This window comes from Cucurbita maxima, unplaced genomic scaffold (genome assembly GCF_002738345.1).
Source record: "Cucurbita maxima cultivar Rimu unplaced genomic scaffold, Cmax_1.0 Cma_Scf00022, whole genome shotgun sequence".
NCBI lineage: Eukaryota > Viridiplantae > Streptophyta > Magnoliopsida > Cucurbitales > Cucurbitaceae > Cucurbita > Cucurbita maxima.
The window spans coordinates 3983015-3999898 of record NW_019272038.1 but is presented as its reverse complement, the minus strand read 5'-3'; the positions used below and the strand labels follow the sequence as shown (position 1 = coordinate 3999898).

At 35.8% G+C, this 16884-nt stretch overlaps 2 protein-coding genes across 4 annotated transcripts in view; one reads left to right on the top strand and one right to left on the bottom strand.

Annotated features, from left to right (window-relative positions):
* Nucleotides 1-6961, bottom strand: part of LOC111496065 — a 12262-nt gene extending 5301 nt beyond the window's left edge. For all 3 annotated transcript variants that reach the window (XM_023146327.1, XM_023146325.1, XM_023146328.1), the window contains exons 1-4: nt 6652-6961; nt 6507-6562; nt 6117-6279; nt 5196-5284 (exon numbers count right to left, since the gene is read on the bottom strand). In XM_023146327.1, coding sequence (XP_023002095.1) covers nt 5196-5284; nt 6117-6279; nt 6507-6562; nt 6652-6825 — 482 coding nt within the window. In that variant the 5' untranslated portion in view covers nt 6826-6961. The remainder of the gene's footprint in view (nt 1-5195; nt 5285-6116; nt 6280-6506; nt 6563-6651) is intronic.
* A 4381-nt stretch (nt 6962-11342) lies between these two features.
* Nucleotides 11343-16545, top strand: LOC111496066 (pyruvate dehydrogenase E1 component subunit alpha-1, mitochondrial-like). The gene is made up of 8 exons (XM_023146329.1): nt 11343-12150; nt 12250-12329; nt 14559-14636; nt 14876-14971; nt 15091-15162; nt 15378-15431; nt 15595-15660; nt 16139-16545. The coding sequence occupies exons 1-8, from the start codon at nt 11448-11450 to the stop codon at nt 16181-16183; spliced, it is 1194 nt and encodes a 397-aa protein (XP_023002097.1). The 5' UTR covers nt 11343-11447; the 3' UTR covers nt 16184-16545.
* The last annotated feature ends 339 nt before the right edge of the window (nt 16546-16884 follow it).

Here is a 16884-nt window from a genome sequence, read left to right as displayed (position 1 = left end):
TTTCCCCCCCCCCCCCCTGATCATTGAAGATTCTTTTAGTTCCTTTCAATTCTTAAGGATCATTCAAAACTATCAAATACAAAATGCTTTTCCTCGTCAAGTGGGAGATCCATATGCCAGCTTAAGTATATATATATGTGTGTGTGTGTGTGTGTAATATATATATATCTTCTTTTGACATCTCTGAGTGTCCAGCCAAGTGATGCCCTACGTTTTCTACAATTAATTTCGTTTTAAATGCTTGGAGTTAAGTTTGAATTTGGAATTAAGTTGGCTAATTTGGATAAGTAGATTTTTGAGTTTTGGGATGAGAACGTCTAAAATCCATAAAGTTGAAAGTTCAATTTTCCTTGGGTTCTTATTTTGGAAACTGAATTAAACCCAAAGATATTTACACAGAGTTTTGTCAAATGATCATTCAGTATTTTCTGCTTCCAAAGGGTTAGCTCCTCCTCCTCTTGGGTCTTATTAGATTAGGAAGGATGGTAATGTGTGAAATGTTGATTGCGATAATCTTTGGTGGTTTCCAAAATGTTAGCTCATAATAATGGGAAGGATATTACAACGGTACTTGAAACTCATCTCAAACCCAATATTATGGTTAACCTGCTTTTTGCTAACAAGACCTTGATTAAATTTACTGATGATAAAGTTGCTAATTTTTTAGTTATACCTAGAAAGTGGGAGGCTTAGTGGGAATTTCATTTAAAGTTGGAAAAATAGTCTTGAAGGTTTCAGACTCATCAAGGTTCAAGGGAAGGTTATGGTGGATGGATTTTGATTAAGAATTTACTTTTGGATTATTGGTGTTTGTGGTCCTTTGAAGAAATTGGCGACTATTTTGGGGGTTTAGAGAGTATTTCTTATGATAATCACAAATAGAGGCGTGGATTCAAGCTAAGCGTAATCTTTGCAGATTTATGTCGGGTACAATAGAACTTAAGGATAAGTGTAGGGGGAATATTTTTATTCATTTAGGAGAAACAGTTGCTTTGGACCCCACTATTATTCATAGAGATCTTGAATTAAATAATTTCTCTAATCCAATTGATCTGTTTAATATTAAATAGGTTATGGAAGATGAAAGGTTTGAGTTCCATCTTCAAAGCCTTGAAGTTGATTATATTTCAAGGATTCAAAAAATTCATCCTATTTCAAGAGATCCATAGCCACTTTGTAACGTTTGTCTTCTGCAAATGAACACTGTTTCTCCAAACACTTCTCGACCAATTGAAATGACGGTTGGTATTTCTTCAAGAGAAGCTTTTAGCGTTCTTTCATCAAATCAGCAGATTAACGATAATGTTAGTTTGTTTATTGATGTTTCATTGATTGAGAGTTCGAGTTTGATCGGTGTGAACAGTGGTGGAGGAGTTCAAGAGGTCAAACTTAATGAGAAAGAGAGTGGGAATTAATTACATGTAGTCTGTATGATAAGGAGGCTCAAGTTAACAATGCTGACTGTTCCACAACATATTAAATGTGTCTAAAGATTTTATTACGCAGCTTGGGAATTTGGGAGATACTAATGAGGTTTTGACTGATTTTAATGCTTCAGATAATACTGCCCCTTTGGAAAAGGTTCTGGATTCTTCATTGGCCCACAATATTGAAGGCTCAACACTTATTCTTGCCAAGTATTTGGGCCCTTTGTTTCCATCCAGCATTAAAAAAGTAAGAACAAAATTGCAAGTCCTATCCGAATAATTATACTCGAGAAAAATGTCCAGGCTCTTTAGAAGATCATTCCCCTATCAATGCTGATGTTCTGGAAGAATATATTTCCGAAGTTTAGACTCTCAAAAGATTAATTCTATGCAAACAAAGCCTGAAGTGTTTAATAGTAAGTGTATTGTCACTAAATGTAATAGTGGACAAGAGGAAGTTTCCTTTACGAAAGTTTTACTGCCTCCTAGCAAAACTACTACAGAATCAAAGGAGGATTTTTTTTGGGTCATACTGAAATTTGGACATTGATTCAGAGGTAAGTCTTAGTAGTGATGAGCCTATTATTCCGAACTTTGTCTAATAGTTTGATTGAAGATCCTCTTGCAAATTGTAATGATGTTGATTTGGGTTTTCTTTTTACTTCACAACAAAAACAGATTCATAGTGTAGGTGGATTTTCAGCAGCTTGTTTCAGATTCGGCATACAATTTGGAAAACTTTTCATCACTTATTAAAGCCTGTGGGTTGCAATTTAAGGAAAATGTGTCTTTAACACCAGTACTAATGCGATAACTCAAAAGCAGTTGTGGGGTTTTGTTTAGAGTTTTATGTTCCTCAGGAATTTTGTCTTGGAACACTAGGGATTGGGGGATGCAACTAAACGTGTGAAGTTGAAAAAACTTTTACAAAATTTTAGTCCTCATATGGTACTTTTTTAATCAACTGGAAGATCAGGGGGTATGTTAATTTTGAGGGATGAAAATAGAGTTGATGTGCTAGAAGTATTGAAGGGTGGTTAGTCGCTCATGGTCAAAGCCTCTTTTTTCAGCAAGGAAAAGCTGGTTGGATTTCAAATACTAATGGACCAAATGATTTAGAGAAAGAAAACTTCTTTGGAGTGAATAAGATCACTTTCTTACTATTATTGTGAGGATCCATGGCATGTGGGAGGTGATTTAATTCACTTGTTGGGTCCATTAGCGTCATCCTACAAGAAGGTAGACTAACAGAGTGAAGATTTTTAATAAGATCATTGACTGGTTTGATGGAAATTCCCCTTTCTAATGGAAAATTCACATGGTACCAATCAGACGAAGAGAATAAGCTCTTATTAATTGACCACTCCCTTTATAAATAAAGAATGGCATGATCTTTTTTATATTTGAAGAGTTAAAAGAAAGGTTCTTACTTTTTCTGATCATTTTCAGATTTTTATAGAAGCTGGTGGTTTTCTTTGGGACCCTAACCGTTTTTTTCTTTTTTTTTTTTTTCCTTGGAACTCTTGGGTTGCATATGAAAGATTGTGTTGAAATTATTGAAAAGTCCCTTTCTGAAGATAGATCTTACGACTGGGCTGGATTTGTGATTTCTGCCAAGCTAAGAATGTAATATCTAGGTCAAAAAATGGTATGCTGATTTGAAGTTTCAAGAAAATGAAATGAGAAGCAAATGCTAGAGGAAATAGAGCGCCAAAGCTGAGAATGATTCCCTTTCTTTAGAAGATCTGTCTGCTGTCAAAGGTATAATGGAAAGTTATTTGGCTGAGGAAAGAAATTTGACTCAAAAGTGTAAAGTACAAGGCTTTGAGAAGTGGATGAAAACTCAAGATTCTTCATGGATTTTTAGCAGCAAAGAAATGTAAATAATTAATTTCTGAACATTCTTCAGTCAACAATCAAAGTTTCCTGTTGTTTAGGGAAATCGAAGCTGAGGTTTTGGATTTCTTTTCTTCTTTGTGTACTAATAGACTGGTTAAGCACTTTCTTCCCTCCAATTGTCATTTGGACGTCGCTGATTAATCCATTCTCTTTGGATGAGATTTGGCTAGCTATCAAAAGTTTGGGAAAGAATAAAGCTCCGGACCCGATGGGTTCACCACTGAATTTTTGTTAGGAAACCATTTTGTTTCAGAGAATTTCATCATAGGCACGCTAATTTGGTTTTGAAGGACAACTTCATTTTCCTTATCTAAAAGAAAGAGATATTTTCTTTGGCCAAGGATTTTGGGCCCATCAGTTTGACATCTTCCGTCTATAAGATTCTTACTGAAGTCTTAGTAGAAGGATTAAAAAGAGTTCATATTTTGACGGTAAACGAGGTCGTGGAGGATTATAGATTCAAGAAGAAAAAGGGTTGGATTTTAAAATTGGATGTCGGAAAGGCCTTCAACAATGTAGATTGGAATATTCTTGAAGAAGTGGTATTCAAGGCAAAGTGGATTCAGTGGACTAATGGCTATGTGAGGAATTCTGTTTTCATTAACAAGCCTAGAGGTCATATTTTAGCTTCATGAGGAATCCGATAAGGAGACCCTCTTTACCCTTTCTTGAAAACCAAGAGCCTCAACATCTACAAAGCCTTACATTTGACCCTTGACCATTTATTCCCAAGGCCTCGAACTGTGCATTTCCCTCAATCATTTGTACACAAGGTGCACCTTCCTTCTTTATGGTTCAATCATAGAAACTCCACAGTTAAGCGTGTTTGGGTTAGAGCAATTTTATGTCAAGTGACCTCCTAGAAATTTTCCTAAATAGACATGTGAGTGAGAAGAATGCATGCTGAAAGGACTTGTATTGGTGGGTGGGAGCAATTTTTTATTTATTACATGTGTCTACTATTGAAGCAAAATACCGTCACCCTTCATGTGGCCAAGTGATGCAAGGGAATGTCGAAGAAATTAGGCATCAATCCAAATTTTAAACCTTGGACCTAGGGTATTACAAGTAAAACTGTGTGCACCCTAAATATTTTCACAAGATAACAGCCAACCTACTACATATGGTTGCAAGGGAGCAAACCATGTAAATGTGATAATGCAGGTCACAAATTGCTAAAGACAAGACATGTTCTTCTTAATAACCCTATAAGAGTTGTGTGCTTTTTGTAGATCATTTTTCTAGATTATCATTGCCCTACACTCCATCTTAAAGACCAAATTTATGCTATTTTTCTTCATTTTTTTTATTTTTACATATATGATTCATTATCCAATTCAACACCGCGATCAATTCTGTTGGCCTTGCATCAAAATTGATTTCAAAAACCTGAACTCTCGTCAAGATTGACCCAAAAACCCTAAAACCACACCCACACCCACATCTAGATCATTCTAAAATGTATCGCTTGCACCTTTCAAATATCCATAAAATAGTTCTATGTTTTATAGAACTATATCCTTAGTCTTCTTCTTTACATACAACAAAACCTAAGGTTTCTTATTGAGTTCAACCAAACCTTTTGATCTATTCTGAAAATCTAGAAGATCACCACCCTTTATTGGAAAGAGAGGCTTTAGTTAAAGGAATGATTCTCAGTAATGGAGTTTTTTCTAGTTTTGGATTACAAAAACTGAAAAGAGGCTTGATTACCATCCGTGATTATTTCTCCCATTAAAATAGGGAATAACACCAAAAAAAAAATTCTCTGAGCCCAACTCCTTCACTGACTAAAAGCTAGTATTCAATTAAAACTACACAAAAAATAAAATCAACAGGGAGAAAAAAGAAAGAGAAGGTTGTAGTTACGTGGAGCGTGCTTTCTCCCATGGTCGTTCATCAATGGACTCTTCCCATATGACACGATCTCCCAAGCATTGGTGGCAGGTCACTATTCCCTGGCAACATGAGGTAAAGGTAAAAAGTCAATTAGAATCTGGCAGAACAACCAACATTTCCATGCTATATGACTATTTCCAAATCTAGATGAATGTGCTAACACTGGGTGAAACAGTTTTGACAAGTATTTCAGGTCCTTCAAATCATCTGACAGCCATCTGTTACCGTATAAGTCAATCAGGCATTATCAACTCAGTTCAAAAGGTTTGTATCCTTGGGGACCTCCATTTTACGTATTAAGCTCCAACACTCAGCATGAGAACAGAAGAAGTTAAACTAATGGTTTGTTTGGGAGTTCTTTGAAAATAACAGAATTTTACCGAAGTACTATGATTATTGAAGTATTTAATGATAAACCAGAGTCATATTTTGTTATATGTTCCTAAAGGCGCTTTTAAATACTTCCCAAACATTTAGTTGTGATAAAAGCACTTTTATCATCAAGTAAGTGGTTATGATTTTTAATATAACAATTATAAATCATTTCTAACACGATGATATTAATCCCTTTTGTAAATTTCAATCATCAATGAAATTGTCTCTAAAAAATTTTAAAAAGAAATGTATATATGTATATATATATATATATATGTATATATGTATATATGTATATATGTATATATATATGTATATATGTATATATATATGTATATATGTATATATATATGTATATATGTATATGTATATATGTATATATATACAGTTATTGATTTATGGTGATTCTAAGTGGGAAGTACTATGAGAAAAATATACTATGAATCAACAACATAGTTAGAATTGGAATTGAAGATGGAGGAGCCAACATGGTCAATTGGTCTGATAGAGATATACCTTTCCATTACACACGGAACAGTCTGCACGGGATCTTTCAATTCCACATTCCGTACACGGCGCATAGCCCCTGCCTCGGCAACTTGGACAAGGTAGCTCTCTAATATACTGACCATTTGGGCCAAACCAGGACCTGGGTTCAGGAGCGCTGGAATTTGAATTCCTGAAATGCAAAATTAATTTCGAAGTTTGATTTCAAATCAATGTAGAACTGACAGCAACCACAGAAAAAATCAGCATAAAATCTCCTCAAATCACAAGAATTAAAACCGAATAATCAAGAAAAATCGTCGACGTAGAACTCACAGCAATCGAAGAAAAATTCAGCATAAAATCTACTTAAAATCACAAGAATTAAAGCTCAACGTAACTGAAGATTAGATACTAAACCTTGGTTTTAAATCGACGCCAAGTCCGTACATCTCCTCCACAGGATCGAAGGCGAGCTGCGATCCAAAATGAAAACAAGTAAGAAATAAACAAAAAGACGATTAGAGGTCGACTTCCAAAACAAACTTTTTGAGAGAGTGAATACCGGCACCGGTTTGGGGATTGCAACAGAGTCGTCATTACTGCTCAAACAAGCAACGAAGCGAGGCGCGAAGCCTACACATCTCTTGGATTGAAGCAATATGAAGAATCTCAAGTTCGTCCGCCGCCAACACTGCGGTGCCAATGCCCGAATTGACGAACAGAGTGGTGAGGACATCGTATAAATCTATAGAAGTAGGAATGTGTTTCATTACATGGCAAGAATTGAAGAAGAGAAAATGGCAGCACTACCAACGAACACAGCGCGAACTGAAGAACGAAAATGGAAGCACCGTAAGGAAGATTTTGGGTTTGATTTTGTATGTGTGATCAGCAGGGCCACACGCCATTTATCTTTATACGTCGTGGTTCGAACAACTGCGACATTATTATTATTATTATTATTATTATTATTATTATTATTATTATTATTATTATTATTATTATTATTTTACCTTACAATTACTCACGTGAGATGCACGAGCGACATTATTTTATTTATTATTTTGGGTTTTTTTTTTATTATTGTTAGATTGACTCAACCATCCCGAAAACAGATGTACAATTCAACTATACCTTACCTTACTTTTAAAATTATTATGAAATTTAAAAATATTTAATGTATTTGATTTTAGTAATACTGTATAACTTATGAATATTTGATATTTGACCTAAAAATAAAATTGATTTGCACGGTGGAACCTCTTTCCTCCTCCCTTTTCTGCTCGTTCGTACGGTCTTAACCCCTACAAAGGGAGAGGGAGTCCACTGAACATCTCAGCCATTGGTGGGCGAACGGTCTTAACCCTTACAAAGGGAGAGGGAGTCCACTGAACATCTCAGCCATTGGTGGGCGAACGGTCTTAACCCTTACAAAGGGAGAGGGAGTCCACTGAACATCTCAGCCATTGGCGGAAATTTCGCCCACATCTGATCCCTAATTCTTGTTCACCATCGATGATCGTGTTGGGTGAATTGTGACCTCGTACGATCTTGTCGGATGGGCAAGAGTCGCTTCGTCATAGTATAGGCTAACAGGTCACACTTTGGCCAAGTATCCTACAAAGAGACTCCCGAGAGCGAAAAGGGTTAAAGGAATGGCCATAGGAATGGGCGCATCATGACATCTTACAATGCCTCGCCCAAATGAATTAGTTGTGTAATGTCCAACCTCTAACGATTTAAAAGAATTAAGAAATTAACAACCTAATAAAACAACACATTTGAGATCTATTGAAAATATCATTAATTAAAAAAAGAACACGAGTTTACAAACCACTGTGACTAAAACAAAATATCATGTCTAAGAAATTTCCTTATCTTACGAACATCAAGGCATGCCTAATAAACTTTGTAGTCTTCTTTCTCTTTCGCGTTATCGTTGTCAACCAGTGTCTCAGGTTCCATCGATAATAAAAAGAGAAGTACGAGTATACACTCGTTAAGTTGCTCACTTATGATCTAATAAGAAAATGATCTTAACATAACGTTTGCGTACATATTATTTGAGTCCCGCTAAACTTAATAAACTTACCAAAGATCCCTCTAAATTCATTCTAGATTAAAATAACACTCGCATAAGCACGTTCAATTGTCACGTGATCGGTAAGTGAGATGAGACTACCATTTTATGTACTCCGGTTACCTCACTTTCACCCCCTAGCTCGATACATGTTAGAGTATTCTTCCATATCGAGCATACTCATATGAAATTCATGAATTGGTAAACTCTTTACTTAACCCTCATCATTGAGTTCTTCTCGATTTAGTATCCACATGACGACCAACTCTCTAAAGCTTGATTTTTTTGCGTTCAGGAGTCATAGGGTGTTCTGACTAACGCTTTATTTACTATGTTTCTCTAATTATGCTTTATCGTATACTCTCTTAACTCATCATTTAAGACTCGCTTCAACCATCTACGACTCATCTACTAGACTCTTTGGTTTCCTAAAGACAGTGGGCATACTCATGGCCCTAACTTAGCATTCGACACATCGGTCAAGTTGTTCTACGAGGCCTAGTAGACGACATGGTTATGCTCTATATGACCTCTTAAACTTCGGACGGATACTACCCACATGTGGACCCCTACTTCTTAGGGTAGGTTCATAATTAAAGTACCTATCGACCCTCTAATAGTCCCCACATTGTACTCTCATCATTCGGGGCATGGTCTCGTATCATTATCATATAGTAAATCATTATTCATCCCTGCATAGCAGAGAACACGTCACATAAGAAATAAGCATAATTTAAGAGAAACACAATATCGTAGCTAACCAAGAAACCCCGACACACTTATATTTCAGACTTAGTCACCCAAACACTAACAAACCTTCACATTCATCTCCTAAGCTTCAAGCTTATGTATATCTTTTATACTTGTTGTACTCTTACGTGGGTTTAATACACTATACAACACGGGTTTAGTTTGGCTCGGTTTACGTGGGTTTAATACTTATAAACTTTTATACTTGAGAGCTATCAAGGAGGATCAAATTTTACACCATGGGTTGTTTTAAAGGGACCTTTCCCTTTGAATCAGAAAGAAAACACAAAAAAATATACGTGGTAACGCCGGGACTGTAAACTCCACGACAATTAAAATTTTATATTGATAGTATGTATGTTTATAGAGAATTTAAAGAGTACATCTTCAAACACTCCCTGAGAAAATACATGGCCCTTATGCTCGCGCCCCTCCTACCCTCGTGTGCGTCCCTCACATACTCCGCCCACATATCCCCCACAAACCCTTGCACGTCACCGCAGGCCCCATGCTAGCACTTCAGTTCTAAGAGTGTAGGGAACCGTACTTCCATTAGTTCCTTTGAGTTTTTATCTGAAGATGATCAGTCTGATTCCAATATCCTGCCTTCCAAACAGTCAATCAAACAATATTGGCCGTTATTCCATAGATGGCATAGAGCTCTTACACAGCCCCTAATGAACTCCTGTTATTTTGAGATCATATCTAGTATTCAGAATTTAACTTGATTTGGTACCGCTCTCGCAGCCCGCACCGTACTTTACCTCTAGATGTCCCGCCGTCATTAATTATAATCTATTTTTTTTAAAATATAATCATAAAAAGAAAAAAAAAACATGAAATGGTTATAGAAAATCAAAATATTCTCTCAAAAAGATGAATTTGGCCCTTTTCTTGAGTGGGAAATAATTGCAAAATGATTCTTCTATTTATAATTGGTTGGCTACTACCTTTTATATCAACCTAAATTTGTCTGTATTATATCAATTCCGGTTGAATACCCGAAAATATCCCTAAGTAACCATATTGTTAGAACCGAGAAATGCAAACACATACAAGCATGTTATCGGACACCATACGAATGGTTCATGGGTTTTTAGAACTGGTCACTCATGTACAGATTGAGTAGCTAGTGTCTCTATGTGTCGACTAGAATCGAGTTATATGATCTTAATTTAAGATAAGTCACAAATGAGTAATCCCATATGTTGCATGCATATTTGACTGAGTATTTTAATACTCGGACGTTTTTTAATATGATTTTCAAATAAGGGCAAAATCGTCAATGTATTAACAATACTCTTCATTTCATTTATGTATATGGGAGCTTAGAAAGTGACTGTTATTTCCAAATAAAAGTTTTGATATTAATTTGATTTTTTTTTTATATAAATGTCCCTTCAATGTCTTCAAAAGGTACCTTGGCATATTTTAAAATTCAACGTATAATAATTAGTAATTGGCGGAAAATTGAGTTACAATAAATTTAATAGATAAAACATCAATTATCATTTCGATAATGATTTAATATTTTTAATTAAATTACAATTTTAATCTTAAAAATATTTCATTTATACGTAATAAATAAATTTTATATTTTGACTCGACCATACTTGATTAATAATTAATTAAAACATAAAAGGACATTAAATTCACGTGAAACACATGCAGCACAGACATGTGAGCCAAATTGAGTGTCGGTTAATTACAAATTAGGGCAGCTTGGGTTTCTTTTTTTATTTTCTTATTATTTATAAATTTGGTTTAAAGAATTTTTGGAGGTTTCTTGATTCTGGAATGTTCTATTTTAGTCTCAACACAAACAAACTTCATAATTATTTTGGTTTTTAAATATGCTATTTATTTTCTCATTATTTTTTTTAATCCTAATTTCACCATTTCAAGAAATTATTTGAATTATTAACATAAAAAAATTATTATTAAATTTTAAATTTTGATTTATATTTTATTATTTATACCAATAAAACGTCTGAAAAAAATAAAACGTGTTTTTTTTGGGAGGAAAATTAGTGAGTGATGACAAAATATGTTGAAAAGACTAATAATTCATGTAAGTGAAAACAAAACATGCTGACAGAGCTCGTGATACATGTGAATAAGGATAAAATATGGTAGAAGGACTCGTGTTGGTTTTAGAGACAGTTGAGTAACTGTGTTGCAAGAAATGTAAGGGAGTACGAATCCCGATTCTGAATACTGGGTTGTTACCGTTTTATTTATTTATTTATTGAAATTTAACTAAAATATTTTAAAGAAGAAAATAAAAATAACACAATTTTTTAAAAATGAAGACCAAATGATTAAAAAGAAAACTAATTAATGGGAAAGTTGGAACCAAAATGGAATATATTTTATTTAAATATTAATTAAAAAAAGGAATATAAATCTAAACTTAATTATGAATTGAAGTCTGTAGTTACGCAGCCCTCCACCTACCGTCGTTGTTCCTCACCCATTTCTCAAACCTCAAACGCTCAACGAACCTTACTTCCGATCTCGCGATTCAGATGGCTCTCTCTCACGCAGCTTCCCGATCCAATCTTCTCAAGCCGCTCGTTTCCGGTTTCTCGTACTCTTCATCTCTCCGCCGCTCGATCTCGTCCGCCGCCGATAACTCTTCCTCGCTCACCATCGAGACATCTGTCCCCTTCACCGCTCACAAGTGCGATGAGCCGTCGCGTTCTGTCGAGACCAATCCCAAGGAGCTTCTTGGATTCTTCCGAGACATGGCGCTGATGCGGCGGATGGAAATCGCCGCTGACTCTCTCTATAAGGCTAAGTTGATCCGTGGATTTTGTCATCTCTATGATGGTCAGGAAGCCGTCGCTGTAGGAATGGAGGCTGCGATTACGAAGAAGGATGCGATTATTACTGCTTATCGTGATCACTGTACCTTCCTTGGTCGTGGAGGAACGCTTCTGGAGATTTTTGCGGAGTTAATGGGTCGCCAGGCTGGGTGCTCGAGGGGGAAAGGTGGTTCTATGCATTTCTATAAGAAGGACGCTTGCTTCTATGGTGGACATGGTATTGTTGGGGCTCAGGTGCCTCTTGGATGTGGAGTAGCCTTTGCGCAGAAGTATTCCAAGGATGAGACTGTAACTTTTGCTCTGTATGGTGATGGCGCGGCGAATCAGGGTCAGTTGTTCGAGGCGCTTAATATCTCTGCGCTTTGGGATCTGCCTGTTATTCTCGTCTGCGAGAACAACCATTGTAAGAATTTAGGAAAAATTCAACGTCCAATTCTATTCGCTTTACTATTTGTCATAATCTTGTTTGATTTAATTTGATTGTGGTTGTGATTCTCTTTAGATGGTATGGGGACTGCAGAGTGGAGAGCAGCGAAGAGTCCAGCTTATTATAAACGTGGGGACTACGTTCCTGGATTGAAAGTGAGGCTTCTCTATCCGCATATTTTAATGGCTGAATAATTGTTATTGACGCTGGTTTTCTCAAATTTTCTTATTCTCGTTATAAATTTTGCTTCTGTAAGAAATGTTGTGGTAGTTTGTGTGATTCTTGGCGTAGTTAGCGAAAATAATTTGGGTAGATAATATACAAAGTCACTCATATGAACGCGAACCATGAATATGAGGTTCAAAGTTGCTATATGTTCTTTGCTATTTTATTGCTTTCACATGGTTTACTCCGAAGACTTCTCTGCCATTTCCTTGATCAGCTGGGTACGTGATGTTGTAAGTTGCAATTGAAAAGTGGCTTAAGACTTAACACATGTATCTGGGCTAGAGTTTGAGGTTGTGGTTGTGTCAGTGACACTTTTATGGTTTTCACCAGCAATATTATCAAATTTCTGCCCATTCATCGAAAGAGATTTCAAACGATGAGGTGAAAAGAATGGCTATGTTTATCCAAATTGCAACTAAACGAGTTGTCATTCTATGTTGGCTAAGACCTGCAGTTTTCAAGTAATGCCTACCTAGAGGTCGTGTGTTAGATTATTTTCATGAGGTTAATAAGGAAACCCCTTAAAGTCTCCAAAGTGTGGGGCTTGAAGTGGGTGTGGATTTTTTCGAAACAAACAGTGTTGACAATCATGTCAATGGAAACTTGAGCCAACGTGAGCAAAGTGAGGTTAAGGCATCTCGACTTCTCCAAAGAGGTCGTAATCTCCACCCCTGCCCATGATGATTTTTAAAATATCATGTCAATGGAAACTTGAAGGCATTTTGATAAACTTACGATATTGGGACTACCATTGAAGTACTAGCTTAGACAATTGGATATTTAGATAATTCCAGGGATGGTGTAAACATCTTTTTCATGGTAGTGTGTCGTATGGTGAAGAGATAACGAACATACTCAAATATTGAGAATATCACCGTAGTTTTATGCTTTTACGGCAACTTTGTGTCATCTATATATATATGTGTGTGTGAGTGTGTATATATATATATCACACACACGGAAGTGTGTGATGGGCTCTTAAAGTTTCTTTGAGGCACTGTATGTGGCAGGGCACACCACTAGTGCTGGATGGTTATCCATGGCAAGCACCTTCCCCCAAACATTGCCTTATGTGTTTTTTGCAGGTGATTGAAGAAGTCCAACCTACAGTTTCTTATAGCATGTTTGACTAAAATATCTTCTGAGTCATTAATCTCTTAAAAACAATGGATGCCATCAAAGTATTTTGACAAGTAAAAATATATGCATCCGAATTATATATATCTAAAATATCCTCTCCGTTGTTGTGTGTATATGTATAAATTGATGAAGTACAAAAAGGGTTGCTTGAGATCAAGATCCAACCAACACAAAACTCGGAAGCTACCAAAAAGAAGAAAAGAAAACATAATGTGACTATTCTATGGATAATAGCCCAAATGTGAAGATTTTGTATGGAGGTTTGGTAGCTTCCAAGTTTTGTCACATTTGTTGCTTCAAATAGAGTTTTCTCATTTTCAATTGGAATTCAATGTTTTTAGTTTTTTTTCAATGTAATTGTTGCTTCGTTGTGGATGGGGAGGTTTGGAAGCTTTTCAGATTTAATGCTTCTTTGTGGGCATCGATCACTCGACCTTTTGGAATTATGGTCCTGGCTTCGTTCTTTTGGATTGGAGTCAGGTTGAGCTCCCTATTATTTCGAGCTTGTTTTTTGTACGTCCTTTTATTCTTTCATTTGTTCATACATATACATGTATATTTTTTCTTTAAAACAGAATTTGCATGTTCCTTCCTCTCATGTAACCAAAGATGGAGGTGTGTTGATAGTTAATCTGGGCATGGTGTCAGTACTACACAGAATTCTGTGTATAAACTAATACCCTTCTTGTGCTGCTGCTGATGATTTCATTAGAGTTTTTGTCACTATTCTTTGTCTTTTTTACTGCCTTCTATGTTCATATCTTGGTTATTTTCTGTTTGTGGTAGTGCTCATTTTGCAATCTTATTGAACTTCGTTTGAACATCACAAACTGGATTCACTCTGGAGTTCCCTTGAAAGTTTGGGGATCCCCAAATGATACCCTCCAATGTCATATGTCTTGTTTCCTTATGGCTTCTTGTTTGGATGTTGTTTCCTTGCATACTTGGGTTGTCAGGGAAAAAAAAAAGCCCAAAAAAGGAAAGGAACTTATGATCATTATTTTTTGGGGTTATAGGTGGATGGTATGGATGCTCTAGCTGTCAAACAGGCTTGCAAGTTTGCAAAGGAACATGCTTTGAAGAATGGACCAATTGTGAGTTTCCTCTCTATTAAATGTATCATGGTTGCTAAGGGGAACATGTTTTGAAGAATGGACCAAGTTTGTTAAGGAACATGTTTTAAAGAATGGACCTTGTTGTTTGGTACATGATGGTTTAGCCTCATTGGGAGGGCTTACTCCCCGATCCCTAAGCTTATCCCAATAAAAGGCACATTATTCTTCCCTTCTAGTAAATGTAAATATATTTATGTTTTCTCTTTGGTTCTTGTCAGATCCTTGAAATGGACACCTATAGGTATCATGGTCACTCTATGTCTGATCCTGGTAGCACATACCGAACACGTGATGAGATCTCTGGTGTTAGACAGGTTTGCTTCTTTTAAATATTCATCATTTCCTGAATAGCATTTCACTATATGTTTTTTTTTTTTTTTTTTCTAGAATCAGATTCTGATTTTTGAATGTTTTCATTATGATTTAATACCAGGAACGTGATCCCATTGAAAGAATAAGAAAACTGATAATATCCTATGATCTGGCAACTGAAAAGGAGCTAAAGGTATATTGTTGGACTTGGTTCTGGATGCTAACTTTTTTCGTTTGCAATTTGGAATATAATTGATTGGTGGAAAAATTAGTTATCATGTTGTCTCCTACCTTGACCGATCAAGTGCTTCACTTGCAGTGCATCATTTTGTTCAGTGGATTGGTCTGTTAGACCGAGATCTTTGAACCTTTTTGACAACTAAACTTTTTTTTTCTTTCGTTCATTAGGACATTGAGAAGGAAGTCAGAAAGGAAGTCGATGAAGCTATTGCTCAAGCTAAGGTGAGCAGCATGTAGTCAAATAAATTAATAGATCGAATTGTGTTTGTGCATAACCAAATTTATGGAATACCTTCATATTTATGAACTAATCTCTAGGAAACATTTTTCATGTTGTCTTTACTAAGAGAAAATACGAATAATAGTTGTTTGCGCCATGTTTCAGGAAAATCCGTTGCCAGATCCTTCCGAACTCTTCACAAATGTGTATGTGAAAGGTTTTGGAACTGAGGTATTTTTCATTTCCTTTGTCTTAACTGTTCCATTGTAAATATTAATTGAACTCGAGCATAAATGCTAAATCAGAGTATCAGTATGAAATTCACGCGTGAAATGAAATGATGGCTAATCCGTAAAATATCGTTCGTTATTCTTAACACAACTCTTTTCTAGAGCAAAGGAAATAGAAGTAGGAACGGTGTGTTAAATGCCATCTTGTTCTTAATTCTACAAATATTTTACTCGACGTTCACTTGTTTTCTTTTTGTCAATGTTCACCCACTTGATTCGAGGGAAAATTGTGGTTAAAAGTTGTTTTTCTATGTCAAACTGAGTACTGTCAAGGGTGCCTTTAGAAGTCCCGTAGAAGTCTCCATGATTCTATTAACATCTGCATGGAATGATTTGTGTTCATGAGTTGATAAAAGAACGTTATAGTTTTAAGTAATTCTGTACTTCTAGTTGTCTTATCGCCTTAATTTCCACTGCAGTCATTTGGAGCAGATAGGAAAGAGCTGAGAGCGGTACTTCCCTGATTTATTTGTATCAAGTGTTCGAGAGGCCTGCTTGGGACCTCCAAACTCCCCCAAAATCCATCAGAAGCAAAAATGGATAATAAGGAGGTTTGATTGAAGTGATGTTTCCCTTCACGGCTGTAAGTTTGGTTACCACTAAATTTTCATGTAGATTATGAATATATTTTGTTTGTTTGTTTGTCCCTTTCATTCAGTGATTCGACCTCGAGATATTTAACCCTTAAATGTTGGTATATTCATTCGTAACTGTGAAATATGCTGCTTGCATGAGCATTCACAATAAAGAGGAAGCATCTTATGGGATCACTTCCTATATATTACCCTAAAGTTGGGATTCCTCAACGAAATTACTTTTTTGGTTTGAGTTGGGTTGTTTGAGATTGTTTGTTAGAAACTTGATATAAATATTTGATTAGCTCGATTCAAATACAGAAGGTAACAGTTCTCGTAACACATATATATGTCATTACTTATCTTTCATTGTTAGAACTATGGTGAAATAGATGACTGAACCCTTAGCATTTGTGTTGATAAATAAATTCTATTCATTGAATTAACTGCAGATTTGGTGGCTTCTTGAATGGTAAGTTTTATAAGAAGTGATTATATGATTTTAATGAAATTGATTTGTTTAGAAGTGAGTGATTTATGAAAAGGGATTATGATGTTTGGTTGTAATTTTTTTTTAATAGGCAAATGAT